Source organism: Schizophyllum commune, assembly GCF_000143185.2.
Source record: "Schizophyllum commune H4-8 unplaced genomic scaffold SCHCOscaffold_4, whole genome shotgun sequence".
Taxonomy (NCBI): Eukaryota; Fungi; Basidiomycota; class Agaricomycetes; order Agaricales; family Schizophyllaceae; genus Schizophyllum; species Schizophyllum commune.
In genome coordinates this window covers 1,329,847-1,341,754 of record NW_026089541.1, presented here as the reverse complement: position 1 = coordinate 1,341,754, position 11,908 = coordinate 1,329,847, and the positions used below count along the sequence as shown (strand labels likewise).

The following is an 11,908-nucleotide window of genomic DNA, read 5'->3' as shown; positions in this document are numbered from 1 at the left end:
TGTCGTAGAGGATATGGTGAAAGTCCGGAAAACCTATGCCAAGCCTGAAGTGCTGTAGGCCGATATTGTGCAAAGCATGCGCTGCCTCCACGACCTTCAGGCTACCGTCGGATGTAAGTGACGCAGGTGAGCTGAAGAAGGAGCTTCGTACCTTCTTTCAATCGTTCGAATGCGGCGCGTGTAAGGATCACCGGCCCATTGCATGATGGCGCATGTCACTGTGGCACCCCATGGCGCAGAGCCGGTCCAAACGCCATAGTGGATGGGTACGGCCTCTCCTTGCAGTCCTTTAAGCGTCTCTGCGTAGAATACAGCTTCCTCGAGATATCTCTCATGGAGTATGTTGCCAAAGCCATCGTGTCGAGCGCCAACGCGATTTGCGAACTTCAGGGCGAGACGCTGGCTGCGGACTTGAGTCGAACCGGAGGTTGACGTTTGAACATCATCATCAGGTCGTCGATCGCCACAGAAAGTGACAGCCGGCCATTCTTTCTCGGACCAGGCGGTGTAGTCAAAAGTGGTGTTTTCGCCATCCTTGCGAGGCGCCGAGGCCAGGATATGGTATTCCTCGTCGTCACCTTGGGATAACGAGCGAAACGAACGATGGTCGACACCCGGATGATGGTAGTCGATTGGGCGCATGGTGAAGGGCAGGGAACCGGGGAAGTGAACCGTAATTTCCGGTGCAGGGCCTTTACTGGCGAGGAGGGAGAAAAGGTCTGAGGACATGCTCGGACCTACTTGTTGCCTCAGATAAAACTCTGATGATGGTGGAACAAAACTCGTTACTTACAGGTGGCCCAGGTATGGGAATTCGGCTCCGCATATCGGCAAGTGCCGAGCGGAAGCAATCGTACGCGTCACGTCACGTTAAAAGCCGCCATAATCAGGTCGACTCCGCGCGTCCTCAAGCCACTTTATCTCATCGTCTTTCGTCATGGATTTCTATGGACGAGGGAATATGCTCGTATCTACATTGTTGCACAGAGATCTATGATCAGCTGCGAGCTAGATGAGCCACCAGTGTAGTTCTATATTATATCAAGTTCTCGAGAGGCTATGTGGGATTGGGCGTCATTATGGGCGGCGCAGCAACGAGCGCTTGATGAGAAGCGTGTTTCTGAGTGTCAGATGCTGTCGATGTTTTGACTCTTCTGGTGGCCAACAGCTCAGCCACTTCGCGCTTCACACGCGCCTCATGACGCTTCGCGCGCACGTATTCCATTGCTTGCACAACTAGAGGGTCCGCACCGGGGCCAGAACCTTGAAACCATGAGTTTTCTGAGATACGAGGATGCTTCATGCACTCACGTGGCCCATCACCGAAGAGCTTCATATTTCCCGCCACATACCAGAGCTCGTCGCAGCCGAAAACATCCTCCGGAGGAGTAGAGGTGTATGGCCTCATCCGCATCCTCTGATGGCACTTATGGGCCTCGGCGGTCGAGAAGTCAATGACGAAAGCCTTCTCGCGAAGTTTGTCGTATAGGATATGGCGAATGGGCATGTCTATAAGGTCGTTGTGCCGGAGGCCGGCGTCGTGTATGGCTTTGACGGATTCCATAATTTTGACACTATTGGAGCATCAGAAGGTGACCCAGACGCGAGAATTAGTTACGCACCTCCTCTGTGGTTTACCGAGCTTGGGATCGACGATCGTGTAGTCAAATGGTCGACCGCCCCATTCCATGATCGCGCAGGCGACGGTGGTATCCCACGGAGTCCAGCCTACCCACACGCCATAGTGCTTCGGTACAGCGGTACCCTGCAGCTTCGCGAGATGCTCGTTGTAGAAGATAGCCTCGCGGTGGAAATAGTCCAAGAAGGCGCCTCCTGGACTGCCGCTACCAGCCGTGATGTTAAACGCCACCTTGAGCGCGAAGCGTTGGCGGGGAGCGGTCTTGTCCTGGCGTGATGCCTCTGCATAGAAGACCATGGCACCGCTCGACGACCACTCTTGACAGAATATTGTGTACCGATCATATGGGATGGTCTTGCCGCGGATACAAGGGAGAGCAGTGAAGAGGCTTGCGGGTGGCGTGTTGAAAGAGTTCGCGTCGATTCCTTTACGAGCGTACGTCAGAGGACGGAGAACGGAGGTAGCGCTGGCGCCAGAGAAGGTAATTTTCACGCCAGGCTTTCCCTTGTAGAATGGGAGCTCGGACATGTTGAGAGGCGGCGATGTGATGGTGGTTGGGGTAGAGCAGGTGGCGGCGTGACAAGGTGGGAGATGTCACGCGAGGCCCGGCCCCGCACATCGGCAAGCACCAAGCGAAGGCACGTCAAATTGAGACTCAAGTCTATCGACCACCAAATGTGCTGCATGCGCTAGAACTCAGCTCTCGCGTCATATAGATAACACTGAGATCCGCCAGTACCAGCATGGCACAATTTGTGGCGAGCTTTAGCGGCGCCAAGGCTCATTAGGAACCTCTGTCATTGCGCAGACACGTTCGCGTCAAATGCAGATTCCAATCTATTCTCCATTTACGTAGAGGAGATATCATCCGTCAGTATGAGCAACATCTGGCCTAGGACGGGAGGCGTGTCCTTGAGCATCGGCTGTTGTCGATGCTCGGACTCTAGGAGGGATCGGTATCGTCGGAAGCCCCCGCCTTGCACGCGCCTTGAGGCGTTCCCGACGCACGTATGCATTCGCTTGCAGGACAAGCGGGTCTGCCCCTGGGCCAGAACCTTGCGATTATACTTAGGCGCCTGGAAAGATGGAGCCAATCGAGATACTCACATGGTCCATTACCAAAGTAGGATACGTTGGTGGCGACATCCCAAAGCTCGTCGCAGCCGAACGTGGCTCGAGAAGGTGTTGTCGTATATGGCCTCATCCTCATTATCAGCGGGCACTTATGTCTCTCGGCGGTAGAGAAGTCGATAATGAAGGCCTTTTCGCAAGTGGTGTCATATAGGATGTGTCGAAAGGTGTCGTCTATAAGGTCGCCGTGCTGGATACCTGCGTCGTGGATAGCCTTGATGGATTCCATGATTTTTCCGCTGTCAAATCTTCAGAAGGATTCTGAGTCACGTAAGCGTAGCACTCACCTCCTCTCCGGCTTGGCGATCTTTGCGTCAACAATCCTCTCATCAAATGGATGACCGCCCCATTCCATGATAGCGCAGGCGATAGTAGTGTCCCAAGGAGTTCGACCGACCCAAACGCCATAATGCTTCGGCACAGCAATGCCCTGCAACTTGACGAGATGGTCATTGTAGAAGACGGCCTCACGGCGGAACGACTCCATGAAGGCGCCGCCTGTGCTGCCATTACCACCCGTGACATTGAATGCCACCTTGAGCGCAAAGCGTTGCCGAGGAGTTGCCTCGTCGTAGCGCGCCGCTTCAGCATAAAAGACCATGGCGCCTTCTGAGAACCATTCCCGACAGAAGGTGGTGTATCGGTCGTAAGGAATGGTCTTACCGCGGACGAAGGGCAAGGCGGTGATTAGGGCTGCGGGTGGCACGTTGAACGAATTTTCGTCAACTCCGGTACATCTGTATCTCATGGGGCGAAGAACGGTGGCTAGAGGAGCACCTGCGAAGGTAATTTTGACACCGGGCCTGTCATCATGGAGCGGGAGCTGGGACATGGTGAGCAGCAGCGATGGTGGTGGGTTGAAACTCGGACACCGTCAAGTCGGTTTAGTGGCGACATCACGTGGGAGTTTTGCGGCAAGCGCCGAGCGGGAGCAACCGTCGTAAAACTACTCGAAGGTGTACCTGATGATAAATTCAAGTCCTTCGCCAGATAATAGCTACCCAGGTCAGTCAGGGCGAGCTGCAAGACGTTGTTTTTGTTTTGGATCCTCAGACACGAGCAGACAAAAGCTCAGCCCGAATTATCACGCCTGGGCCGCGCCGTCATACGTAGCCTTCGATTCGTCGAGCGTCCGTCATCAGTCTATATTACATTGATTGTACTAGTGTTTATCCTTTATGTGCGCGCGCAAAAAGGCGCTGCATGTCCTTGGGCAGGGCGGCTGTCGATGTTAGTCTGATATCGCCGCCGCTCCGCAGATGTTACGCTGGTCGATGCGCTCCCTGCGCTCGTACGCATACGCTTGGAGCAGAGGGTCAGCGTAGGGGCCGGAACCTGAGATAATGAGTACCTTTGAGTGGCAAGGGCAATCGGAATACGCTTACCCAAGTACTTGATCACCGTACATGAACCGGGGCCGCCTCGGTGACCTCCGGCGGGCGTCGCGCAGCCTTCTCGGCGAGTCGCTGACGATGCTGCTCAAGACGCGCGTATAGTCGTGCTCGAGCCTCCTCCACGCGTTTCTTCTTGTTATACTCGTCTAACGCCTTCTGATTCGCTGCTTGAACCCTGGAGTCAGCTTCGGGGCCAAACGCTGCGCATACGCGGTGAGTACATGGGTATGACGATACGCGGAGGAACGTACATGGACCATTGCCGAAAAAGTGGACGGAGCAGCCGATCTCCCATAACTCCTCGCAGCCAAGGATGTGGGGAGCGGGTGGACCGCTGTATTCCTTCAAGGGCATCTTCAGACCGCACTGGTGTGGCTCTACGTATTGGAAGCCGATGAGGAACGCTCGTTCGCGAGATTCGTCGAAGAGGATGTGTCGCGTATCTTCACCCAAGCCGTTGTGTTGAAAGCCGGCCTTGTGCAGAGCCAGCACCGCTACCACTGCCTTCATTCTACGTCGATCAGCACGAGATAGAAGATTGAGGCCGGATGCGCACCTTCTGTCCGCACGCTCGAAGCTCTTATCCATCTTGGGACTGCTGTATGGCAGGCCCGCCCACTCCATGAACGCGCAAGCTATGCTCACGCCCCACGGCGTAGTCCCGATCCAAATCCCATAGTGCCTTGGCACACAGCGCCCCTGCAGCTCAGCTAGATGCTCCTGGTAGAAGACAGCTTCTCGGTACAAGGCCGCCAGGTGCGGATCGCCATATTCGCCGGGTTCGATGTGGAGAGCGGCCTTGATCGCAAAGCGCTTGCGGGTGGCGGAGCGGTCGGACGGGAAAGTTTCCGCGTAGAATACAAGCGAGGAGGATGTGCACCAGTCGGTGCACCAGGTTTTGTACCTCTCAAAGGGTATCTGCCTGTGGGATATGCGGGGGAGGGCCGTTACGAAGCGATGGGGAGGAAGTGCACGGAAGGAATTGGCGTCCAAGCCTCGGCCATACTTGCAGGGTCGGAGGATGATGCTCGTAGCGGTTCCCGCGAGTTGAATCTCAACACCAGGCTCGTCGCCGATGAGTGGCTGCTGGGACATGACGGTTCAAGTACAAGAAATGCTGATGTCTCGCCGCGTGTTGTTGAAGGCGTGACACCCACGTGGACATCATGTTTCGATGGCTGCACCTTGGAGGGCGAGCAGCGACGGTGTTCCATATCGACTCTAGCGGCAATTCAGGTCGATGATGGAACCATGTGGAATGCGATATCGATGCTGCTTCAGGGAACAACGGTGGAGTTGATCATACAGACAGAGCACGGGTATAGTGTACAACGAGAAAACATAGCATCTACGATAGCGGTGTTCATCCACGAACATGCACGGCAGTAGACGTCTGCGCCATATTCTGTTGATCGCGGGCCTGAAGGCGTGCATGTCTTGCCTTGTTTTCTTTAACGCGCTTTAGCCGCTCCTTCAGCTCTTGCTCTTCGAAGAATTTTTCGTTCGCTTCCTGCACTTCAGGGCACGCTTCAGGGCCGAACACTGTAAGGGTATGTGAGCGACGAAGAAAGGCGAGGAGCGGAAACACGCACAAGGGCCCAGACCAAACAACCCGATGGCCACGCCCAGATCCCGCAGCTCCATGCACCCGAAGACATAGGGATCGGGAGGAGTCTTGTACGCCTTGATCGCCATCCTCGGATGGCACTTGTGTTTTTCTCCTCGCGAAAAGTCAATGATGTAGGGTCGCTGGCGCTCGGTGTCGTACAGGAGATGACGATAGTTTGGTTCGACGAGGTCGGTGTGTTCATAGCCAACGTCGTGTATGGCCTTCATCGCGTACATGATGTCCAGACTGTGAGCAGAGTGAGCACCTTGCGTGTGTTGTAAGTACCCATGACGCACCGTTGCTTCTCTCCTTGCTCGCCCGGGCCAATGAATTCTTCTTTGAACGGTACGCCGCCCCATTCCATGATCGCACAGCCCATCGTTCCGCCCCAAGGTGTACTGCATGTCCAAACCCCGTAGTGTTTCGGTACAGACTTCCCTTGCAGGTGCTTCAGACGTCTGGCATAGAAGCGCGCCTCTATACAGAAGTTGCGCAGGAATTGATGGCAAGGCTTGCCATCTACGACGTTGAACGCCACCTTGAGCGCGAACCGTTGAGATGGGACGGCCGGGTCGGATGGTTTCGTCTCCGCCTGGAATACGAGGCAGGAGGGCGAGAACCACTCGCGACCGTATGTGCTATACGTTTCGTATGGAATGAGCTTGCCGCGAATGCGGGGCCAGTTGGCGTATAGGCGATCTTGGGGGAGAACGTGGAAGCTGTTCTCGTCGACACCGTTGAATAGCTGGGGTCGAAGTATGCAAGCGGCTTTGGTGCCTGGTAGCACGACGGTGGTGCCGGGTGTACCATTGATGAGAGGCTGCTGGGACATTATGGCGATTTCGATGGCAGCAGTGTTGGTGGTGGTGGTTGGGTTGAAGGTGGCGCACTGCGGGCCAGCGATCAACAGACGCTTGGTGCTCACGTGATCGCGCCTCGAGGCAGTCATTTATTCCAACCGCATTGTTCTGACTCAGCTCTCATGCCTTTTTTGGCCTTCGACGGTCAAACACGCCTTCGAACATGGCCAAAGCTGTGCAACAAACATCGATCATCATGTAATCCAGAGACCGGGGTATGGCCTCTAATATATAACGTCGACCTGCGCGTACGCGACGATCCACTTCACCATGTCTGTTGCTACGGAGATCTCCCTCGACCATGTACACGCTCTGCTCCTTCGACTGTCCGAGGAGCTGACAGAATTCAAAGCGATGCTCCCAGACAGATTTCAGAGGTTCGTCGGGCAGGCAATCTCGGACGTGTCCGATTGTATGTGCTATATCAAGCCCCCATCCGAAGAGCCAGGACATTCGGACCCCGCTGCCCAAGAGACGCGCGCCGCCTCCCCCGATCGCTCATACGACATTCTCGATGGCATTCCTATGCCTCAGAGTCGTATCGACAGGTGAGATGCACATTCCTGCCCGTTAGTCCTCCATGCTAACGACAGGTTCTCAGTGAGAGGCAGATAGCACAGGCAGTGGATCGATTGCGTCTTTCTCTCACATTTTCAAACGACGACGAGCCCGAGAATGACAACAGGTGAGTCTAAGCGCTTCCTCGAGGCAGAGTACTCATCTCAACCCAGCACACATTTTGAATACCCAATCAACGTTAACGCTCCTGATGAGCCTCTGGGTGCGGGAATACGCACAGATGGCCATGAAACGGACCACGGACTGGAGCTCGTCGAAGCGGAAGATGAAGATCCTGAACAAGAGATCGAAGGTTCCGAAGAAGTCTGCGCACGTCAATGCCTCACTCTCGACGATTTCGACAGGACCTATTCGGCTCTATTGGATGAGATTAACCGCGAGGACCCTTCCTTCGTACTCGATGAACGAGCGCCAGCACGAAACGACGACGACGGCGACGGCAACGGCGACGGCGACGACGGCGACTCCGCCGTATCTTTGCTTGATTCCGCTTTCGAAGGTCTATATGTAGTGGACTCTGGGCATGAACCTGTCGCTGGCAGAGACTCCACTTCGGCATCCATGACCTCCACGATACTAGATTTTGAGACCTGGGATAGCTTCTCTGCCCTTCTTCGAACTGCTGCCTTCGCGCGACGACAGAAGGTGCCAAGTCCCGAGCGTCCCTTGGTGTCTATCTTGGATGCATTGATCGCACGGATTCCTCCCACGGCACCCCTCCTTCTAACCTACCTATGCGGCCATCATCGACGCGTACGCAAAATCGAAATCTCTGTTCCAGAGAAATTTCGTCTGACCAAAATCGTGTTTCTCGACAACCTTGGCGACTTGGCGGAGAAACTGACGTATTCTCATTTTCTGCTCGGAAAGGCCACCACCAATGTCGACGAGCTCTCCAAGGACGTGCTTGAGCAGGCTTTCGAAGGCAAGCTCGAGGGTGGAGGCGGACAACCTCTGGGAGATGACGGCCGTGCTACTGTCCACGGCGTTCAGAACTCGATGAACCACCAAAAGGTATCTGCCAGAGAAGCAGACATCGAGCGCCACTTCTTCCGCGGTTCTGGTGAGCTCTTGACGGAAGCCCTCAACAAGGTGCCAGTGCCGGGAGGCTATTACATGCGCAACGGCAACAGTGCGTTAAAGCAGGACATTGAGAGCGACCTCGTCCCTGGCGTTCGTGCTACCACCGACATCGACGACATATACGACGACTCCCCGGAATCTGGCGTGGAGATGAAGGGTAAACTCGACGCACTGTTCCTCGTCCAGCTTCTAGGCGGCATGAACAAGGTCCTCGCTGAACACACGACTGCGCTCGCGGAGCAGCAGAGACGATGCCCCGGCTACGCCTACAAGTTCTTCTGGCCGTCGGAGGACTTCTACATGTACAGCGCGCTCCAGATGGTCGTCCAGGTCTATACCGCCATGTTCTACAAAAAGTACCGAATCATGGAGCTGTCTAACAGCGACCGTTCGGTCTTTTTCTTCCGCCCGTCCGTGGAGAGCACGACACTCTACATCTCGCGAATGTACACCACCCCGAACTACCGGCCAGATGACACGGATGCCTCGGAGGGTACGGTGCTGGACTGCATGACGAACTTGACGCGCTTTGCGATGCGATATGTCGTCGCCTATCCCGAGTTGCTCGACGAGCTGGCGAAGGCCGTACCTGAGCCCCGGACGAGGCACTGGAGTGCACTCAAAGGGAAAAAGAAGACCACAGAAGCGGGCATTGACTCCAGGTCTTGGTGGTCGCACGGAGCAAGGTATTACCCTGAAGACGAGAAAAAGCCATCGCGACTCACGGCCCGGCAACAAGCGATGGAGAAAGCAAAGGCAGCCAAGGACGGGGACAAGGGCAAGGGGAAGACGATGTCGTAGACATTTGTGCTGGATCTGGATTGGACTGGACTGAATATGGTTGCGCGTCTGACATTCATCATCACGATATTAGGAAGAGTACCACGCAAGGCGCGTTGATTACATCTGGAATGTATCATGTTATGACTCGGTGGCAACGCCATTTGCTTCCGTCCTAGTATAATAACCTCATCCCATTCCTGTATACATCCTTGAAGTCTTGATACAATATCCCTATTCCCTCCCTTACAAACTCGACTTAAACCAAAGGTTGCATCACCGTCATCACTGGTAGTTGACCGTCGCCTTCGTATAATTCGTCTCCGCGAAGCCAAGCTGCGCGTTGGCGCTATCGTACACGGAGTAGAACCGCTCGAGGAAGGCGTAGCCGTTGATGAAGTCGAGGCCCTCGCCGGACGACGTGCCCAGATCCGACACCACGAGGTACAGGCTGTCTGCCGAACCACCTATCGCCTCGTTGAGCGCCGTAGGCCACAGCTGGGCGTCGGGGATGAGCTCGTAGGTGACCTGCGAAATGGCGCAGATGAGCGCCTTGTCAAAGAATAAACGCGGAAGATGAGCGTACCCCATTGATGTCAAAGAACAAACTCTCCAGCGCGTCGAACTGCGACGCAGAGATGGAGAGCAGGCCCGTCGTGCTGTCCAATGTGGCGCCCGTGGCATCGACGTACGCGTCATACGCGTCCGTAGCGAGGTAGAGGAGAGTGGTGCCGGTGTCCGTGATGCCAGCAGTGAGCGAGAGAATTTCTTGGCCGCCATATGAAACGGTCTGGTCATAACCTGGGAACGCTGTCAGGCGCAGATAGACAGAAGCGCCGAAAGGACGCACCCCAGTAGTAGGTCGCCGGCTCCGTGGCCGTCTTGGGGCTGCCAGCAGAAGGGCCGCGTCAGCTATGAGATCGAGCGTGGAGGTGTTGGATACGCACAAGATATTGAGATCCCCGGTGTAAAGCGAGTCGTCGACGCCGCCTATAGGACGTGTGAGAACGCAGATAGACGCGATGCTGGCTATAACGCACCGAAAGTAAGAACACCGTTCTGAACCTCCTCAGAGGTGGTTGGTGCGAACGAGATGCCCAAGGACCACTCGCTGATGACGCCGTTGTTGTACAGGTTGTCAGTCACGGTCGGGATTTCCTCGCTCGAGGTCAGTAGCGTCCCTGGGACGAGCTCAGTGTCTTGAGAACCTGAGACCAACGAGGCGTTCCAACTTACCAGAGGTGAGGTACGTTGGCCCAATGCTTCACAGGTCGCTCTATCAGCCAACGCATGATAGGAAGAATCTGGGAGGCTCACCCAAGGATTCCATCGTAAGGGCTGAAGCCAGAACTGCAGAAAGAGGTTTCAGGGCGATAGCATTGACCAGAGATGAAAGGGTACGCACGCAAGGAACGCAACACCGATGGATTGCTCAGGGATGACCAGCTCATCGGTCAAGGTGACCGTGTCGATGTACTCGAGCCCTGCATTTCCGGTATCAAGAAAGATGGCTACTGTGAAGGGGTACGAAACACGCACCGATGAAGAATCCGGACCCATAGGTAACCTGTACGATATCCCCGGTCGACTGCGACGAGCTCGTCGGCTCGTAATCCGTCACGGCGCCGACCTGAGCAGGGATTATCAGACCTCGCTACATTGCCCTCCTAAGCCCTCACTCACCCACGTGTTTGAGCTACCGGTATCGACGATTAGGTTGTCTTCGCGCCGGGTCAGCTGAGCACATCGTCCGCCCATCGCGCGCAGCACTCACACGTCGTCGGCGGCGACCCCACGCCCACCTCCGCAATATAGATAACCGCCTCGTTGATAACGGGCTCAGACAGGTTCGCCGCAGCGACCGTGCCCGGGCTCCTCAGCGCCTTCGTCTTCAACGCCTGCGCGCGCTGCCGCCCCGACGCGACGAGCTGGTGCCCGCTCGTCACGTTGAGCTCCTTGAGCAGCGACACCGACACCGGCGCGCGGGGGATGATGACCGGGCTGGCTATGGCGGCGAGCGCCAGGAGGAGCGAGCTGAGGAAGCTGAGGGCGGCCATGACTCGGAGGTGGTCTCGCTGGTTCCGGGAGGAGGAGTGAGCCCAGGGTGTCCGGGCGAGCGCATCAGGGTTATATAGCCAGCCTCCCAGAGCATCATGCTCGCGATGTGCTTCTTAAGTGGCGTAGGGATTCCTATGTCGAAGGGCTGCAGAGTTCCTTGCTGGCGTGCGCCTCTGCGTGTCGCGCCACAGCTGTGGGTATGTAGTGGCTGATGAGTCCGACGGTGCGTACCTGCGGCGATGGGAGGCGCTCGACGATGAGTGCCTGTGCATAAGGATGAATATTCGTGCTTACCTATACCTCAGCACGCAGAAGCAGTGGTCGCAACCCTGCGTACCGGTCTAGTACCGTTGCGCGCTGAAGCGTCCCTTGCATGCCAATGCTTCCCTTTCCGAGCAGAAGGGCAACACCTGCTCTGCGTTCCTATCACCGCACACCACGCATTTCAATGTCCCGATGACGCGCATGTTTTCGCATGCCAGTGCCCGCGAGCTTCGCAGGAGCCAGTGACCCACGTCCTTCTCATGCACCGTGACTGAGAACGTCGGGAAAACGCGATAGCAAAGATAGCAGGCCTGGAAGAGCAGCTTGAGACGTCCCGACTGAGGAGGTGGGCAGTCTCACAGTTGAGCCTAGGGTGTTCATCCAGCTGGATATGCCGCGAGGCGCGATGGTGACGCGGAATGAGATGGTCGTGAAGGGCTTGGCGCAGATAGCCATGTCCTAACGGGGACAGCGCCTTACATTTCCTAATGGGGTCAGCACACGAACCGTA

At 56.0% G+C, this 11,908-nt stretch overlaps 7 protein-coding genes across 7 annotated transcripts; 1 reads left to right on the top strand and 6 right to left on the bottom strand.

The window, feature by feature from the left end:
* Positions 1-85: 85 nt before the first annotated feature.
* Positions 86-763, bottom strand: SCHCODRAFT_02618417 (uncharacterized protein). Its single transcript, XM_050344873.1, has one exon. The coding sequence runs from the start codon at positions 727-729 to the stop codon at positions 97-99; it is 633 nt and encodes a 210-aa protein (XP_050201057.1). The 5' UTR covers positions 730-763; the 3' UTR covers positions 86-96.
* A 152-nt stretch (positions 764-915) lies between these two features.
* On the bottom strand, positions 916-2,210 carry SCHCODRAFT_02572119 (uncharacterized protein). Its single transcript, XM_003032608.3, has 3 exons — positions 1,623-2,210; positions 1,312-1,574; positions 916-1,263 (listed from the first exon to the last, which is right to left on the bottom strand). Exons 1-3 carry the CDS (start codon positions 2,165-2,167, stop codon positions 1,058-1,060), a joined length of 1,014 nt encoding a protein of 337 aa, XP_003032654.1. The 5' UTR covers positions 2,168-2,210; the 3' UTR covers positions 916-1,057.
* Positions 2,211-2,487: 277 nt separating this feature from the next.
* Positions 2,488-3,627, bottom strand: SCHCODRAFT_02572116 (uncharacterized protein; the record flags this gene model as incomplete). Its single annotated transcript, XM_003032607.3, has 4 exons — positions 3,058-3,627; positions 2,747-3,009; positions 2,648-2,694; positions 2,488-2,580 (listed from the first exon to the last, which is right to left on the bottom strand). Exons 1-4 carry the CDS (start codon positions 3,600-3,602, stop codon positions 2,488-2,490), a joined length of 948 nt encoding a protein of 315 aa, XP_003032653.1. The 5' UTR covers positions 3,603-3,627.
* A 374-nt stretch (positions 3,628-4,001) lies between these two features.
* On the bottom strand, positions 4,002-6,722 carry SCHCODRAFT_02665430 (uncharacterized protein; the record flags this gene model as incomplete). Its single annotated transcript, XM_003032606.2, has 7 exons — positions 4,002-4,121; positions 4,177-4,364; positions 4,416-4,675; positions 4,721-5,250; positions 5,540-5,706; positions 5,757-6,019; positions 6,070-6,722. 7 exons carry the CDS (start codon positions 6,720-6,722, stop codon positions 4,002-4,004), a joined length of 2,181 nt encoding a protein of 726 aa, XP_003032652.1.
* Positions 6,723-6,903: 181 nt separating this feature from the next.
* SCHCODRAFT_02572110 (uncharacterized protein) lies at positions 6,904-9,379 on the top strand (the record flags this gene model as incomplete). Its single annotated transcript, XM_003033219.3, has 3 exons — positions 6,904-7,181; positions 7,235-7,318; positions 7,365-9,379. The coding sequence occupies 3 exons, from the start codon at positions 6,904-6,906 to the stop codon at positions 9,094-9,096; spliced, it is 2,094 nt and encodes a 697-aa protein (XP_003033265.1). The 3' UTR covers positions 9,097-9,379.
* Positions 9,361-11,132, bottom strand: SCHCODRAFT_02495551 (acid protease; the record flags this gene model as incomplete). The annotated part of the gene is made up of 11 exons (XM_003032605.2): positions 9,361-9,603; positions 9,662-9,876; positions 9,926-9,963; positions 10,023-10,065; positions 10,116-10,256; positions 10,312-10,337; positions 10,393-10,425; positions 10,481-10,559; positions 10,615-10,705; positions 10,759-10,796; positions 10,850-11,132. The coding sequence occupies 11 exons, from the start codon at positions 11,130-11,132 to the stop codon at positions 9,361-9,363; spliced, it is 1,230 nt and encodes a 409-aa protein (XP_003032651.1).
* A 139-nt stretch (positions 11,133-11,271) lies between these two features.
* SCHCODRAFT_02221737 (uncharacterized protein) lies at positions 11,272-11,828 on the bottom strand. The gene is made up of 3 exons (XM_050342105.1): positions 11,758-11,828; positions 11,428-11,708; positions 11,272-11,364 (listed from the first exon to the last, which is right to left on the bottom strand). The coding sequence occupies exons 1-2, from the start codon at positions 11,776-11,778 to the stop codon at positions 11,475-11,477; spliced, it is 255 nt and encodes an 84-aa protein (XP_050201056.1). The 5' UTR covers positions 11,779-11,828; the 3' UTR covers positions 11,272-11,364; positions 11,428-11,474.
* Positions 11,829-11,908: the final 80 nt, after the last annotated feature.

Coding starts and splice junctions, on each gene's coding strand:
- SCHCODRAFT_02618417 (XM_050344873.1), bottom strand. CDS start 729: ATGTCCTCAGACCTTTTCTCCCTCCTCGCCAGTAAAGGCCCTGCACCG.
- SCHCODRAFT_02572119 (XM_003032608.3), bottom strand. CDS start 2,167: ATGTCCGAGCTCCCATTCTACAAGGGAAAGCCTGGCGTGAAAATTACC. Junction 1,575..1,622: donor CTCGGTAAACCACAGAGGAG/GTGCGTAACTAA, acceptor ATGCTCCAATAG/TGTCAAAATTATGGAATCCG. Junction 1,264..1,311: donor GCTCTTCGGTGATGGGCCAC/GTGAGTGCATGA, acceptor CATGGTTTCAAG/GTTCTGGCCCCGGTGCGGAC.
- SCHCODRAFT_02221737 (XM_050342105.1), bottom strand. CDS start 11,778: ATGAACACCCTAGGCTCAACT. Junction 11,709..11,757: donor TGAACACCCTAGGCTCAACT/GTGAGACTGCCC, acceptor CTGCTCTTCCAG/GCCTGCTATCTTTGCTATCG.